This window comes from Nerophis lumbriciformis, linkage group LG03, assembly GCF_033978685.3.
Source record: "Nerophis lumbriciformis linkage group LG03, RoL_Nlum_v2.1, whole genome shotgun sequence".
NCBI classification, from domain to species: domain Eukaryota; kingdom Metazoa; phylum Chordata; class Actinopteri; order Syngnathiformes; family Syngnathidae; genus Nerophis; species Nerophis lumbriciformis.
This window is the reverse complement of record NC_084550.2, coordinates 17,631,592-17,650,000: the sequence shown is the minus strand read 5'-3', so window position 1 is coordinate 17,650,000 and position 18,409 is coordinate 17,631,592. Positions and strand designations below refer to the sequence as shown.

At 31.6% G+C, this 18,409-nt stretch overlaps 1 protein-coding gene across 1 annotated transcript; it reads left to right on the top strand.

Annotated features, from left to right (window-relative positions):
* Positions 1–4,442: 4,442 nt before the first annotated feature.
* On the top strand, positions 4,443–18,119 carry pitx1 (paired-like homeodomain 1). Its single transcript, XM_061934529.1, has 3 exons — positions 4,443–4,789; positions 7,266–7,468; positions 16,881–18,119. The coding sequence occupies exons 1-3, from the start codon at positions 4,639–4,641 to the stop codon at positions 17,439–17,441; spliced, it is 915 nt and encodes a 304-aa protein (XP_061790513.1). The 5' UTR covers positions 4,443–4,638; the 3' UTR covers positions 17,442–18,119.
* The last annotated feature ends 290 nt before the right edge of the window (positions 18,120–18,409 follow it).

The following is an 18,409-nucleotide window of genomic DNA, read 5'->3' as shown; positions in this document are numbered from 1 at the left end:
GTAATATACATAAGCCTATTGTTAAAATAATGAAAAAATCATCATTAAATATATTTGTTTTATTGTATTGTTACATTAATAGCTGTTTTATTATTATAGGATGGCTTGTTAAACATTTAATAGGATTTTCAGAGGGAGGAAAAACCAAGACATTTAATATAAAATGTAAAATGAATAAATACATAAAAAGAAAAAGAAAATATATGGTTAAAAGCCATCGTCCCGGGGAGCATTTCATTTCGTCCCGTGAATTTTTTTAAAATAATACTAATAACAATGAATAATTTCTAAGTCTTTGTTAGCCGTTTGTGAAGTTTTGTGCTCGTGCATAACATTCGCTCGCATCCTGTGCATCTCCTGGGGGCAAAGCCCCCCCTGTCCTTAAAAGCTAGTGACGCCCCTGCTTTAACTTAACTTTAACTTTACACATACAAACTGTAGCACACAAAAAAGCACATTTAATAAAAAAACGTTATTATGGTCTTACCTTTACTTATAAGTGCGGGAACAGTGGTGTTGGTGTTGGAGGAGTTGTGAATGAATGAAATATGAAATCCGTGCTGCAGTCTGCAAGTGTACCTAATGTTGTGTCCTTGCAGTCGTTCACGGCTCCTCCGGCGCGAGCAATGTTGTTTTTGCACTTTTTGGCTTCTTGTTAAGTGACTTTTTTTGGTGGATTAGGTCTTGCACGTGGAGGGTTTGGGTGTGGGCTTTGGTTGGTGTGGCGCTCTCGTCGGGGGGTGCAGTCTGCGGCGAAGGTGCCTTAACCAGCACCAGGAGGCGGGGTTACGGGAGCCTCAGCCAGTGCGTCTTCGCAGCAGTTTTATGATCGCTCAGCACAAGAAATACATTACACACATACAGTTGTTGACAAAATACACTGTACATTATATACCTCAGCTAACTAAACTATGGAAATGTATAATATAATTCATATAGCAATACGGTCTCACTGCACAGCAGACCAGCAGTTAGCCGAGTCCGTCCATGTTGAGGCACTGAGTGACGTGCCTCGACTGGCTGCTGTTCACCGCACAGTCTCTTCTCAATATTTGAACGGCAAATGTGAAAATTCAGCGATTTTGAATAAAAATAATCTAAAACTGGTGAAGTTAAATGGAAAACAACTGTATAGTATAATCACTGGATACATATAACAATTTAATTATTTTTTTTTCTTTATACATTTTTTTTCTTTCCATGATGGCAGGTGAGGCCCCGCCTCACCTGCCTCTAGTGACCGCACGTCACTGATTAGTAGGACAACATTCTTGTAAGCGGGGCTCCGAGTAACATTCTACTTCGGGCCCCAATTAAGCAAGGGCCCTCCCTGCATGTACTTTACAGTCGTAAAGAAAGGAGTGCTGCGTTCACTGTCATCTAAATACAAATTACTATTCGTTCATCATTGCCATAACAATCATCACTGTTATACAAATCGTTTCCTGCGATGACGCATTCAGGTACGCTTGGAAAAAAAATCAACAAGGAAGATCAAACATTTAAACAATTATAATAATTATAATTCCTTGCGTGGAGAAAAATGAAATTAGTCCAAAAGCAGTCAGGTGCGAACCTTTATGGTAGTTTAGTCCTGCATCTGCACCACAACCTTCACCGATGTGGTCTTAAGTGGACTTGATTCCCACGCACCCACGCACACATTAATCCACGTGATGTTTCTTTTCATTTAAATGCCAAAAGAGTAGCCGGGCAGGTTGTTCAATGTTTGCTTAGCACATGCAAAGTATATGAACATAGTAAAATGTGTGTACATATATACAAAGTATATGAACATAGTACAGTGCGTGTATAAATGTATATGAACATAGTACAGTGCGTGTACATACATACAAAGTATATAAACATAGTACGGTGTGTGTATATACAAATTATATGAATACAGTGTGTGTACTTATATACATAGTATATGACTATGGTACAGTGTGTGTACGTATACAAAGAATATGAGTCTGTACATATATACAAAGTATATGATTATAGTACATCGCATGTACATATGGACAAAGTATGCGAAAATAGTACCGTGTGTGTATATATATATATATATACAAAGTATACAAATATAGTACAGTGTGTGTACATATATACAAAGTATATGGATATAGTACAGTGTGTGCACATGTATACAAAGTATATAAATATAGTACAGTGTTTGTACATATACAAAGTATATGAACATAGTACAGGGCGTGTACATGTATACAAAATATATGATATATTGTGCATTGCATGTATATATAGACAAAGTATATGAAAATAGTACAGTGTGCGTACATATATACAAAGTATATAAATATAGTAGTGTTTGTACATATACAAAGCATATGAATATAGTACAGTCTATACATACAAAGTATATGATCATAGTACAGTGTTTGTACATATAGAAAAAGTATGAATGTACTACATTGTATATATACAAAGTATATTAATATAGTACAGTGTGTGTACATATATACAAAGTATATACAGTGCGTGTGCACATACAAAGTATATGAATATAGTACAGTGTGTGTACATATAGCAAAAGTATGGATATACTACATTGTATATATACAAAGTATATGAATATAGTACAGTATGTGTACATATATACAAAGTATACACCGTGCGTGTGCATACTATACATACAAAGTATATGAATATAGTAGTGTGTGTACATATAGCAAAAGTATGAATATACTACATTGTATATATACAAAGTATATGAATATAGTACAGTGTGTGTACATATGAACAAAGTATACACCGTGCATGTGCATACTATACATAAAGTATATGAATATAGTACAGTGTGTACATATAGAAAAAGTATGAATATACTACATTGTATATATACAAAGTATATGAATACAGTACAGTGTGTGTACATATATACAAAGTATATAGTGTGTGTGCATACTATACATACAAAGTATATGAATATAGTACAGTGTGTGTACATATATACAAAGTATATACAGTGCGTGTGCATACTATACATACAAAGTATATGAATTTAGTACAGTGTGTGTACATATATACAAAGTATATACAGTGCATGTGCATACTATACATACAAAGTATACAAATATAGTACAGTGTGTGTACATATATACATAGTATATACAGTGCGTGTGCATACTATACATACAAAGTATATGAATATAGTACAGTGTGTGTATATATATATATACAAAGTATATACAGTGCGTGTGCATACTATACATACAAAGTATATGAATATAGTACAGTGTATGTGTACATATATACAAAGTGTATACAGTGCGTGTGCATACTATACATACAAAGTATATGAATATAGTACAGTGTGTGTACATATAGCAAAAGTATGAATATACTACATTGTACATATACAAAGTATATGAATATAGTACAGTGTGTGTGTACACATATACAAAGTATATACAGTGCGTGTGCATACTATACATACAAAGTATATGAATATAGTACAGTGTGTGTACATATATACATAGTATATACAGTGCGTGTGCATACTATACATACAAAGTATATGAATATAGTACAGTGTGTGTACATATATACAAAGTATACATGGTGCGTGTGCATACTATACATACAAAGTATATGAATATAGTACAGTGTGTGTACATAAATACAAAGTATATACAGTGCGTGTGCATACTATATATGCAAAGTATATGAATATAGTACAGTGTGTGTACATATACACAAAGTATATATAGTGCGTGTGCATACTATACATACAAAGTATATGAATATAGTACAGTGTGTGTGTACATATATACAAAGTATATACAGTGCGTGTGCATACTATACATACAAAGTATATGAATATAGTACAGTGTGTGTGTACATATATACAAAGTATATACAGTGCGTGTGCATACTATACATACAAAGTATATGAATATAGTACAGTGTGTGTGTACATATATACAAAGTATATACAGTGCGTGTGCATACTATACATACAAAGTATATGAATATAGTACAGTGTGCTGCAGATGGAGACTGTGTCGTGTGCGTGCACGAGTGTGCGTGTGCGCGTGCATGTGCATATACGTGTAAGTGTGTGTGTGTGCGTGTGTATGGGTGTGTGTGTGTGTGTGTGTGTGTGTGTCTGTGTGTGTGTCTGTGTGCGTAAACCTCAGCATTGCTCTACACTTACACGTTTGCAACATGCCTGCACGCACCTACGGGCGCGCGCACGCACGCACGCGCACTTTGCGTGGGAATGTTTTTATTTTTCTTTCACTGCAACACCAAGTCGCCGATTTGCACGCGCGCGCACATACGTTAATTGCGGCGTTTTGGCGGTGTGGTGACGTCACGCAGTCTGGCTTTTGCTGAGTGGCTGCTTTCTTTTTTAGGGCCGGCGAAAGGGGGCGTGTCCGGAATGGGGAGGAGGCGGGGCATCTTCCTCTGGTGAGCTTGACGTGTTCATCACTTTGAGTGCGAGAAGCAGAAAGAAGTGCAGGAAGACGAAAATATTATCTTATCTTTTTTTTTTTTCTTCTTGACGCGTCGCTCGCTTCCGACGTCCATGTTGCCGCGCGCGACTCGGGACTGAAACTCCCGCCGGCGTCCTGCGATCCTCCTCCGCGTCCTCCTGTGCTCCCCGGCGGCGTCATGAACTTGGAGCGGATCTCCGAGCTTCCTCCGCCGCCTCCCGCGCCTCCTCGCCGGGACGCCAAGTTCCACCTGCAGCCGCGGAGCTCCGACGCGACCAGCAGGACTTTGGACAATTCCAGCTGCGAATCTTCCGACGCTGAACTTGCAGGTAATTCATTATTCTTTATGATTAATAACTTTTTTATTTATTATTATTATTTTTTATTTTTTTTATGTTTGACGCCACCGGCTGGAGCAAACATTCCAAAACAAGAGCTGACAAAATACAAAATAAAAGATTTAAGAAAAAATTTGTTTTTATTAATTTTACTTAATTAGACTTAGATCAACTTTAATGATCCACAAGGGAAATTGTTCCACACAGTAGCTCATTTACAAAAGGATGGAAAGTGTAAGGATGGAAAGGATAATGCAGGTATAAAGTAGACTAAAAATGTACCGTAGTAGCAATATAAAATGTAACATATATGTAATATTTACATATTATATATACAGTATATGATATATACTGATATATTTTATTTTTTATATAATATATGACAATTACCATGTACAATATTACATTTTATGTAACAAAGATATAATTACAGTATATGTAATTAAGATTTGTATATATTTATACTTCTAAAAAAATTTATTTATTTATTTACAAATGAGCAGGACTTTTTTTTTTCAAAATAAAACATTAAACTAGAATGCCTTTTATTGTCACTATACACACAGGTACAATGACATTTAAAAGCAACTCCTGTCGCACTGCTGGAGTTGCTTTTCATCTCATTGTACTTGTGTATAGTGACAACAAAAGGCATTCTATTTTAATATTTTAATTTGAAAATCCTAGGATTAATGTTGCGCAATCTTTAAACAAGAAAATATCTTGTTTATTTTGTATTTATATTCAATAGTATTTATATAGATTTTCTCCAAATAGACGAAATATAATTATTCATGCTAAATTTAAGATTATGATGTAAAAAAAAATGTTTTTGAAAGATTTGTATGTATTTGAAAATGAGCAGTACTTTTAATGTTTTATTGTGAAAATCCTTGGATTAATGTTGCGCAATCTTTAAACAAGAATATATTTTATTTGTTTTGCATTTATACTCAATTGTATTTATATAGATTTTCTCCAAATAGACGAACTATAATTATTAATGCTAAAATTAATATGATGGAAAAAATAAAATAAAATAAAATATTTGTATATATTTAGAAATGAGCAGGACTTTTAATGTTTTATTGTGAAAATCATCGGATTAGTGTTGCGTAATCTTTAGACGAGAAAACGTCTTATTTATTTTGTATTTATATTGAATAGTATTTATATACAGTATATTTTCTCCAAATAGGCGACATATAATTATTAATGCTAAAATCAAGATTATGATGTAAAAAAAATTTTTTTTAAAGATTTGTATATATTTAAAAATGAGCAGGACTTTTAATGTTTTATGGTGAAAATCCTCGGATTAACGTTGCGCAATCTTTAAACGAGAAAATATATCTTATTTATTTTGTATTTATATTCAATAGTATTTATATAGATTTTCTCCAAATAGACGAAATATAATTATTAATGCTAAAATGAAGATCATGATGGAAAAATAAATAAATAAAATAAAATAAAATATTTTTATATATTTAGAAATGAGCATGAATTTTAATGTTTTATTGTGAAAATCCTCGGATTAATGTTGCGCCACCTTTAAACGAGAACGTATCTTATTTATTTTGTATTTATATTCAATGGTATTTATATAGATGTTCTCCAAATAAACGAAATATAATTATGAATGCTAAAATTAAGATTATGAAGTTAAAAAAAATAAATAAATAAAAAAAGATTTGTATATATTTAGAAATGAGCAGGATTTTTTAATGTTTTACTGTGAAAATCCTCGGATTAATGTTGCGCAACTTTTAAACAAGAAAATATCTCATTTATTTTGTATTTATAAAGTTAAAGTTAAAGTACCAATGATTGTCACACACACACTAGGTGTGGTGAAATTTGTCCTCCGCATTTGACCCATGCCCTTGTTCACCCCCTGGGAGGTGAGGGGAGCAGTGGGCAGCAGCGGTGCCGCGCCCGGGAAATATTCAATAGTATTTATATAGATTTTCTCCAGATAGACGAAATATAATTATTAATGCTAAAATTAAGATTATGAAGTAAAAAAATAAATAAAAAAGATTTGTATGTATTGAGAAATGATCAGGACTTTTAATGTTTTATTGTGAAAATCCTCGGATTAATGTTGCGCAATCTTTAAAGGAGAAAACATCTTATTTATTTTGGATTTATATTCAATGGTATTTATATTTATATAGATTTTCTCCAAATAGAGGAAATATAATTATTAATGCTAAAATTAAGAATATGATATATAAAAAAATTAAAATGAATAAAAGTAAAAAGCTTTAAAAGAAGAGAATACAATTTGAAATATTGACACGTGGCAAATAATAAAAAATAAAAAATAATGTTTGCATGATAAAAAGTTTAGGAACTTTGTTATGTGCACCGCAGCTGCCACAAAGCAGTTAGATAAGAGATGTCGTTAAAAAAAATGTTGTAAATGTTCAACAGGGCACCAATATATACTTTGCACTTGCAGAGAAGGAGCGCGCCGAGCAGCGCAGGAGCGACGAGGTGAGCGCGGAAGACCCGAAAAAGAAGAAGCAGCGGCGGCAGAGGACTCACTTCACCAGCCAGCAGCTGCAGGAGCTGGAGAACACCTTCCAGAGGAACCGCTACCCCGACATGAGCACCCGCGAGGAGATCGCCGTGTGGACCAATCTCACCGAGGCCAGAGTCCGGGTAAGGGGAAAAAAAAATTAAAAAAAAATAAATTAAATATAAATAAAATAAAAACGTATGCATGAACTATAATTACCATACATGTTGCAATACGCATGGTTATTTTCACTTTTTACGACTTTAAACACGCAATAAGCAATAAAGTTGCAAGGCGTGCTGAAACTGTAAATGAGACATAAAAAACACAAAAGGCGACTGTGTCCTGCACGCACTAAATCCACGGGCGTGATCGTAGCACCCACTGTCACTATGTGACCTATTTTTTTTCACGAGGTTACCAAAATAGTCAACATCCGTGAGTGTGATGCTAAACCTCAGGTGTCAAACTCAAGGCCCCGGGGGGCCAAATGTGGCCCGCAAACACAAATGTGTCAATAAAGTACTTCATATTTTGTCACTAAATGTAATTGATTTGTTTCAATTTGACAGAAAAAAATATATGTAGTGCTTGAAATTGCATGCCTTTAAAACTTTAATAGTAGGGGACAGGCGGTAGAAAATGGATGGATGGATGGAGTATCCAATATTGCAAGAAATATTACATTATATTATCATACTTTCCAAACATGTTTTTGTCTAAATAAAAATACTTACTTTACAGCAAACTACCCATCAAATTCATAAAAATGACAGAAAATTTTACGTTGTTCTTTTACTGTAAATGGAAAAAAACGACTACTGTTTTTTTGCATTAAAATTGTGTTTTGCCAGTTTTTGACTGTAAAATCTACGAATCAACAAATATTACAGTACATTTTCATACTTTCCACAGATGTTTTTGTCTAAATAAAAATAAAAATACTTCACTTTACAGGGAACCCATCAAATTAATAAAAATGACAATACATTTTCCGTCGTTCTTTTACTGTAAATTGAAAAAAATGACTACTGTTTTTTGCGTTAAAATTGTGTCTCGCCAGTTTCTGACTGTAAAATCTAAGAACCAACAATATTACAGTACATTATCAAACTTTTCAAACATGTTTTTGTCTAAATAAAAATAAATAAAAATACTTAAATTTACAGCACAAATTCATAAAAATTACAACACATTTTACGTCGTTCTTTTACTGTAAATTGAAAAAAAACGACAACTGTTTTTGTGTTAAAATTGTTTTTTTGCCCGTTTTTGACTATAATATCTACGAATCAACCAATATTACAGTACATTATCAAACTTTCCAAACATGTTTTTGTCTAAATAAAAATAAATAAAAATACTTCAATTTACAGCACAAATTCATAAAAATTACAACAAATTTTACGTCGGTCTTTTACTGTAAATTGAAAAAAACGACAACTGTTTTTGCGTTAAAATTGTGTTTTGACAGTTTTTGACTATAATATCTACGAATCAACCAATATTACAGTACATTATCATAGTTTCCAAACATGTTTTTGTCTAAATAAAAATAAATAAAAATACTTCAATTTACAGCATAAATTCATAAAAATGACAACAAATTTTACGTCGTTCTTTTACTGTAAATTGATAAAACGACAACAGTTGTTTGCATTAAAATTGCGTTTTGCCAGTTTTTGACTGTAAAATCTACAACTCAACAAATATTACAGTATGTTATCATACTTTCCAAACATATTTTTGTCTAAATAAAAATAAATAAAAATACTTCACTTTACAGCAAACTACCCATCAAATTAATAAAAATGACAATAAATTTTACGTCGTTCTTTTACTGTAAATTGAAAAAACGACGACTGTTTTTGCGTTAAAATTGTGTTTTGCCAGTTTCTGACTGTAAAATCTAAGAATCAACAAATATTACAGTACATTATCATACTTTTCAAACATGTTTTTGTCTAAATAAAAATAAATAAAAATACTTCAATTTACAGCACAAATTCATAAAAATTACAACAAATTTTACGTCGTTCTTTTACTGTAATTTGAAAAAAACGACTACTACGTCGTTCTTTTACTGTGAATTGAAAAACACGACTACTGTTTTATGCGTTAAAATTCTGTTACGCCAGTTTTTGACTGTAAAATCTAGGAATCAACAAATATTACAGTACATTATCATACTTTCCAAACATGTTTTTGTCTAACTAAAAATAAATAAAAATACTTCACTTTACAGCAAACTACCCATGAAATTCATAAAAATGACAATGAATTTTACGTCGTTCTTTTACTGTAAATTGATTAAAACGACTACTGTTTTTAGCGTTAAAATTGCGTTTTGCCAGTTTTTGACTGTAAAATCTAGGAATCAACAAATATTACAGTACATTATCATACTTTCCAAACATGTTTTTGTCTAAATAAAAATAAATAAAAATACTTCACTTTACAGCAAACTACCCATGAAATTCATAAAAATGACAATGAATTTTACGTCGTTCTTTTACTGTAAATTGATTAAAACGACTACTGTTTTTAGCGTTAAAATTGTGTTTTGCCAGTTTTTGATTGTAAAATCTACGAACCAACAAATATTACAGTACATTATCATACTTTCCAAACATGTTTTTGTCTAAATAAAAATAAATAAAAAATACTTCACTTTACAGCAAACTACCCATCAAATTCATAAAAATGACAGCAAATTTTACGTCGTTCTTTTACTGTAAATTGAAAAAAAGGACTCCTGTTTTTTGCATTAAAATTGTGTTTTGCCAGTTTTTGACTGTAAAATCTAGGAATCAACAAATATTACAGTACATTATCATACTTTCCAAACATGTTTTTGTCTAAATAAAAATAAATAAAAATACTTCACTTTACAGCAAACTACCCATGAAATTCATAAAAATGACAATGAATTTTACGTCGTTCTTTTACTGTAAATTGATTAAAACGACTACTGTTTTTAGCGTTAAAATTGTGTTTTGCCAGTTTTTGATTGTAAAATCTACGAACCAACAAATATTACAGTACATTATCATACTTTCCAAACATGTTTTTGTCTAAATAAAAATAAATAAAAAATACTTCACTTTACAGCAAACTACCCATCAAATTCATAAAAATGACAGCAAATTTTACGTCGTTCTTTTACTGTAAATTGAAAAAAAGGACTCCTGTTTTTTGCATTAAAATTGTGTTTTGCCAGTTTTTGACTGTAAAATCTACGAATCAACCAATGTTACAGTACATTATCATAGTTTCCAAACATGTTTTTGTCTAAATAAAAATAAATAAAAATACTTCAAATTACAGCACAAATTCATAAAAATTACAACAAATTTTACGTCGTTCTTTTACTGTAAATTGAAAAAAACGACGACTGTCTTTGCGTTAAAATTGTGTTTTGCCAGTTTTTGACTATAATATCTACAAATCAACCAATATTACAGTACATTATCATACTTTCCAAACATGTTTTTGTCTAAATAAAAATAAATAAAAATACTTCACTCTACAGCAAACTACCCTTCAAATTAATAAAAATGACAGCAAATTTTACGTTGTTCTTTTACTGTAAATTGAAAAAACGACTCCTGTTTTTTCCGTTAAAATTGTGTTTTGCCAGTTTTTGGCTGTAAAATCTACGAATCAACAAATATTACAGTACATTATCATACTTTCCAAACATGTTTTTGTCTAAATAAAAATAAAGAAAAATACTTACTTTACAGCAAACTACCCGTCAAATTTAGAAAAATTAAAATAAATTTATGTTGTTCTTTTACTGTAAATTGAAAAAAATGACTACTGTTTTTTGCGTTAAAATTGTCTTTTGCCAGTTTTTGACTGTAAAATCCATGGTTGTTGTTTTTGACGGTGTATTACTGTAAATGGAAAGATGGTAGATTTGTTTTTACGGTGGAAAATTAAATAAATAAATAAATATATAACTTGTACTGTATTTCCGTTAACAATATAATGTTGTAAAAAAACAATATTAATTTAAAATAAACACAAATCTGGCTTACTTTTTCCGTAAAAACAGTGGTACTGTTTTTAAATTAACCATACAATGTTGTAAAAAAATAAATAAATAAAAAAAATAAAAAAAAACTATTTTTACAGTACAATTTTGTAAATGTAATGTTTTTACTGTAAAATCGATACTCTACTTAAAACACTTTATATAATTAATAATGAAATCCAGAGGCAAATTCATTTTCTAGACATTTTCATTACAAGGGGCCCTCCATAACTGCGATGTGGCCCTCAATGAAAAACAATTTGCCATCCCTGTGCTAAAGTAACGTTACTGTCTTGTATAAAAGTACAGTTAGCAGCACGTCGTGTGTACTTTTAACTGTATTTTTATTCACGACTCTTGGGAATAACCTTTCACATCTCTAGCAAGGATAAAACAGGAAGTCCCATCAGCCAATCACATTTATGTATATTTCAGGGACCGATCGGAGATCGTAGCACCTAAAAATATTACAGTTACATTCACCGTATTCATTCAAATCTACGCAACATCCTATAACTGTAATATTTTACCATGACACAAATATTATAAACATCTAGTAAAACTCACTTATTGATTAGAAAATACTGCACGCCTCATCCCTGACTGGCGTCTTTAATATTGTGCGTGAACGAGATCAGAAAATGCTGACGCGGGGATTATTTGAATAAAGACCGTTTGTGATTAAATGTAGTGTGCCTAATCAAGTGACCTAAAAATTACTGTATATTAAAAATAATAATTAATGATAAGACAGACGTAGAGCAACAAGCCACAAATGCACACTTTGACTTTTATATTTGCGTTCTTAGGAAAATATGATGAAGCATTTATTTTCATGCCAAACAAATACACGCAATTTTTTCAAGTACACGCGGGAAAGAAACGATTTTTTCTTAAATAATACATCTATAAAGAGTTTATTTAAATGTAAAATGTGTATTCCGGTTTGTTTTTTATAATAATAATAATCATTATGATATACCGGAATAGGTGCAAAGGTGCGACTGGAAATAATTAGTTCCTGTGTAGTTTTGAATGCAAATAGAAATAAAAACTGAAAGTTTATCTGACGCAGATGTAATGTTTTTAAATATTTTCATGTCAATAAATCAGAAATTGTGTTTTAGTCTTAACTCGCCTCGAAATACATAAATATATGACTATTATCTGCACTGCAGCTGAATGTATTTATTTACTGGATATTTTGCATCGGAAGAAGAACATTATAAATTAAATTTTTATTTTTACTTTATTAAATTCAGTTTATTTCAAGGAAAAATATGTATTTGAACTTTTAACAAATTCCATCCATCCATCCATTTTCTACCGCTTATTCCCTTTTGGGGTCGCGGGGGGCGCTGGAGCCTATCTCAGCTACAATCGGGCAGAAGGCGGGGTACACCCTGGACAAGTCGCCACCTCATCGCAGGGCCAACACAGATAGACAGACAACATTCACACTCACATCCACACACTAGGGCCAATTTAGTGTTGCCAATCAACCTATCCCCAGGTGCATGTCTTTGGAGGTGGGAGGAAGCCGGAGTACCCGGAGGGAACCCACGCAGTCACGGGGAGAACATGCAAACTCCACACAGAAAGATCCCGAGCCCGGGATTGAACCCAAGACTACTCAGGACCTTCGTATTGTGAGGCAGATGCACTAACCCCTCTGCCACCGTGAAGCCCCTTTTAACAAATTGTGCTGTTTAATGGTATTTTCCCGAATGTATTTTCAATTTAACGATTTAATAGTCAAATATAATGATATGTAGTGATATAGATTTATGTAAACGATTAATAATTATGACATATATCGATTTATAAAACATTAAACAGATGACTATTTTTATATAGTATTTATTTTAACATTTAATAGATAATTATAATGATATATAGTGAATATTCTTATTTAGTATTTTTATGAACACATTCAATAATTATGATTTATAATGATTACTCTTATTTAGTATTTATAATACATTCAATCCATACATATACAATAATATATAGTGACTATTCTTATTTAGTATTTATAATATATTTAATAGATACATATACAATGATATATTTTGACTATTCTTATTTAGTATTTATGTTAACATTTAATAGATAAGATATATAGTGACTACTAGATTTATGTAAACATTTAATTGATGATTAAAACGATATAAATGGACTATTCTTATTGTAAAAATGTATTGGATGATTATGATGTATACTCTTATTAACAGGAAATTATGATGTATAGTGACTACTCTTATTTACTATTCATGCAAACATTCAATAGATAATTATAATGATATAGTGGCTTTTCTTAATTAGTAGACATTTAATAGATAATTATGATATACAGTGACAATTCGTATTCAGTATTTATGTGAACATGTAATAGATAATTATGATATAAAGTGACTACTCTTAATTAGTGTTTACAAAACATTTAATAGATAATGATGACACACAAGAAGGGACTACTTTTTAGTATTTATGTATTTAAACGTTTAATTAAAAAAAATCTAATGACACATAAGCATTATAGTGACTACTCTAATTTAATATTTATTTAAACAGACATATACAAGCAGTGTTATAGTGACATACAAGGTATGTGGGACTACATGGAAATTAATAAATATGTAATCTGTCCTACATAAGTAAATACATTAACTACTTTTTAGTATCTACTTATTTAAACATTAAATAGAAAATTATGACACACATTTTCATATATACATATATATATATATATATATATATATATATATATATATATATATATATATATATATACACACACACACACACACACACACACACACACACACACACATACATATATACACACACTTACTACTTTTTAGTATGTGTTTGTTTAAAAATTAGACAATTAACACGACACACTCTATTATTTTGTCTTTATTAAATATCAAATTAGACAATTATTTGTAAGAATATTGAATAAAAAAGTAAATATAAGAGCCTTTAGAACAAATCCCTTAAATTTAGTTCAGAAAATTTTGAGTTGTTTTTTCATGAGAATGTACAAATGCTAATCACTTGTCATTTAAATGTATATTTTGGGCCTAACCCTGAACATAGCGATTCTATATTGTTGTCAAAGTTAACTATCAATAATTTTACCAAAATATAAGTGTATTAAATATCAGGATCTGAACCCAATTAGATTTAGTTTAACATCCATGTATTGAACAGGTCAATAAAACGTGTGAAAAATGTAATAATTACAATTGTCATTATGTGGAGTTGTAATAATGAATGGAAATAAGTTGTATTATTGTACATTATTAACATTTATAAACAAATGTAATAATTACAATAGTCATTATGACAATTTGGAATAATGAATTGAAATAAGTTGTATTATTGTACATTATTAAAATGTATGAAAAAATATATTAAAACAATTGTCATTATGAGGAGTGGTAACAATTAATTGAAATAAGTTGTAATATTGTACATTATTAAAATGCATGAAAAATGTAATAATTACAATAGTCATTATGAGGAGTGGTAACAATTAATTGAAATAAGTTGTAATATTTTACATTATTAAAATGTATGACAAATGGAATATTTACAATAGCCATTATGAGGATTTGTAACAATTAATTGAAATAAGTTGTATAATTGTAAATTATTAAAATGTATGAACAATGTAATAATTACAATAGTCTTCAAGAGGAGTGGTAACAATGAATTGAAAAATGTTGTATTATTGTACATTATTCAAATGTATGACACATGTAATAATTACAATAGTCATTATGAGGAGTTGGAATAATGAATTGAAATAAATTGTAATATTGTACATTATTAAAATGTATGAAAAATGTAATAATTACAATAGTCATTAAGAAGAGTTGTGACATTAAATTGAAATAAGTTGTAATATTGTACATTATTAAAATGTATGACAATAAATACAATTGTAATTATGAGTTGGAATAATGAATTGAAATAAGTTGTGATATTGTACATCATTAAAATGTATGAAACGTGATAATAACAATAGTCGTTATGAGGAGTTGGAATAATGAATTGAAATAAGTTATAATATTGTACATTATTGAAATGTATGTCAAATGTCATAATTACAATTGTCAGTATGAGGAGTTGGAATAATACATTGAAATAAATTGTAATATTGTACATTATTGAAATGTATGAAAAATGTAATAATTACAATAGTCATTATGAGGAGTGGTAACAATGAATTGAAAAAGGTTGTAATATTGTACATTATTAAAATGTATGAAAAATGTAATAATTACAATAGTCATTATGAGGAGTGGTAACAATGAATTGAACTAAGTTGTAATATTGTACATTATTAAAATGTATGAAAAATGTAATAATTACAATAGTCTTTAAGAGTGGTAACAATGAATTGAAAAATGTTGTAATATTGTACATTATTAAAAATGTATGACAAATATAATATTTACAATAGTCATGAGGAGTTGTAACATCCATCCATCCATCCATCCATTCATTCATTTTCTACCGCTTGTCCCTTTTGGGGTTGCGGGGGTTGCGGGGGTTGCGGGGGGTGCTGGAGCCTATCTCATAACAATTAATTGAAACAGGTTGTAATATTGTACATTATTAAAATGTATGGACATTTTAAAAATGACAATAGTCATTATGAGAAGTTGTAATAATGAATTGAACTAAGTTGTAATATTGTACATTATTAAAATGTATGAACATTTTAATAATTACAATAGTCTTTAAGAGGAGTGGTAGCAATGAATTGAAAAATGTTGTAATATTGTACATTATTAAAATGTATGACAAATATAATATTTACAATAGTCATGAGGAGTTGTAACATCCATCCATCCATCCATTTTCTACCGCTTGTCCCTTTCTGGGTCGCTGGAGCCTATCTCATAACAATTAATTGAAACAGGTTGTAATATTGTACATTATTAAAATGCATAAAAATTTTAAAAATGACAGTAGTCATTATGAGGAGTTGTAATAATGAATTGAACTAAGTTGTAATATTGTACATTATTAAAATGTATGAAAAATGTAATAATTACAATAGTCTTTAAGAGGAGTGGTAACAATGAATTGAAAAAGGTTGTAATATTGTACATTATTAAAATGTATGACAAATATAATATTTATAATAGTCATGAGGAGTTGTAACATCCATCCATCCATCCATTTACTACCGCTTGTCTCTTTTGAGGTTGCGGGGGGTGCTGGAGCCTATCTCATAACAATTAATTGAAATAAGTTGCAATATTGTACATTATTAAAATGTATGAAAAATTTAAAAATGACAATAGTCATTATGAGGAGTTGTAACAATTAATTGAAAAAGGTTGTAATATTGTACATTATTAAAATGTTTGAAACTTGTAATAACTACAATTGTCATGAGGAGTGGTAACAATGAATTGAAAGAAGTTCTATTATTGTACATAATTAGAAAAGTGAGATTTGCAGGATGTTTTGTAATTGTGGGAGTGGCCCCGCAGGTGTGGTTCAAGAACCGGAGAGCCAAGTGGCGGAAGCGCGAGCGGAACCAGCAGATGGATTTGTGCAAGAACAGCTACCTGCCGCAGTTCGGGGGCTTGATGCAGCCGTACGAAGACATGTACCCGGCCTACACCTACAACAACTGGACCAACAAAGGCCTGGCCCCCGCCCCGCTCTCCGCCAAGAACTTCCCCTTCTTCAACTCCATGAGTCCGCTCACTTCTCAGTCCATGTCCATGTTCTCCTCCTCGCCCGCCTCCATCTCGTCCATGAGCATGGCGGCGTCCGGCATGGCCCACTCGGCGGTCCCGGCCATGGCGGCCCCAAGCCTCAACAACATCGGCAACCTGAACGGGATCGCCGGCTCCGGTATCAACTCGGCCATGTCGTCTACGGCGTGTCACTACGGACCTCCGGGCTCCCCGTACGGCGTGTACCGGGACACTTGCAACCCGGGCCTGGCCACCCTCAGACTCAAGTCCAAGCAGCACCCAACCTTCGGCTACGGCGGCCTGCAGAGTCCGGGATCCGGTCTCAACGCCTGCCAGTACAACAGCTGACACCTTGCGGAACAGGAACACACCTGAACGGGACCGGACCCACTCTGTCAGGTTCTGGGTCTTCTTTTACCCCCCCCCTCCCCCCTCCAGTGGATTTGGTTTTTGGTTTCTCAAGATTGGATCATGCGGGTCTTCATGGGACTGCCTTGTACAAACTTGTAAATATACGCATAGGACTGTACCCCGGGGACAAGTCTCACCCTTAAAAACTGGCAGCTCAGTCACCACAGTTTTACCGGAAGGTCTGGGGACCACTTGGACCACTTGTTTTGATTCATTCTAAAAACACCCAACAATGTCAAATAAACTGAAGGTGGAATATCAAAGCAAACAGATGTCATGTAACGAGAAAAAGTAGAGATAACACAAAGCTAACGCGTATAGACTAATATTTTCTTTCGAAAATCGCTTTTGGAAGTTAAAAATGTCAAAATTGTCAAATTTTCAGTGGAAAAAGTTTAGACTCATTTACACAAAATTATGGAGAAATTGTACCGCTGTTATTTTTACAGTAAGAGCCTGACGATTGAGCTGCCAGGGGTTTTACTGTAAAATATACGGCAGTTGTTTTTACAGTGCATTACTGTAAATAAAAAAATGGTACCACGGTTATTATTACGCCAAAACTGTCAACTTAGCTGTCAGGTTTTTTTTTACAGTAAAATCAGAGTTATTTTTACATTACATTTTACTTTTTTTTTTTAACCGCAAAATCTCCGGTTTTTCAGTGCACTCTAAAAATACAATTTTACAGTAGAAAAAACAAAAATTTCCCGTAAAAAATAACACTGGTACCATTTTTAATGCATCGTAAATACAACCGTAGATTTTACGATTAAAAAAAAGAAGTACATTTTTACTGCAAATATACAGTTTTTTAAATTTAGCTTACTGTAAATGGAAGAAAGTTACTAGTGTTATTTTTATGGTTTAATTCTGGCACCTGAGCTGCAATTTTTTTCCATTAT

Bases quoted from the DNA above. Each gene is read 5' to 3' on its own strand.
- pitx1 (XM_061934529.1), top strand. From the start codon at position 4,639: ATGAACTTGGAGCGGATCTCCGAGCTTCCTCCGCCGCCTCCCGCGCCT. The intron at 4,790-7,265 runs GTAATTCATTAT...TTGCACTTGCAG, and splicing joins TTCCGACGCTGAACTTGCAG to AGAAGGAGCGCGCCGAGCAG. The intron at 7,469-16,880 runs GTAAGGGGAAAA...GTGGCCCCGCAG, and splicing joins TCACCGAGGCCAGAGTCCGG to GTGTGGTTCAAGAACCGGAG.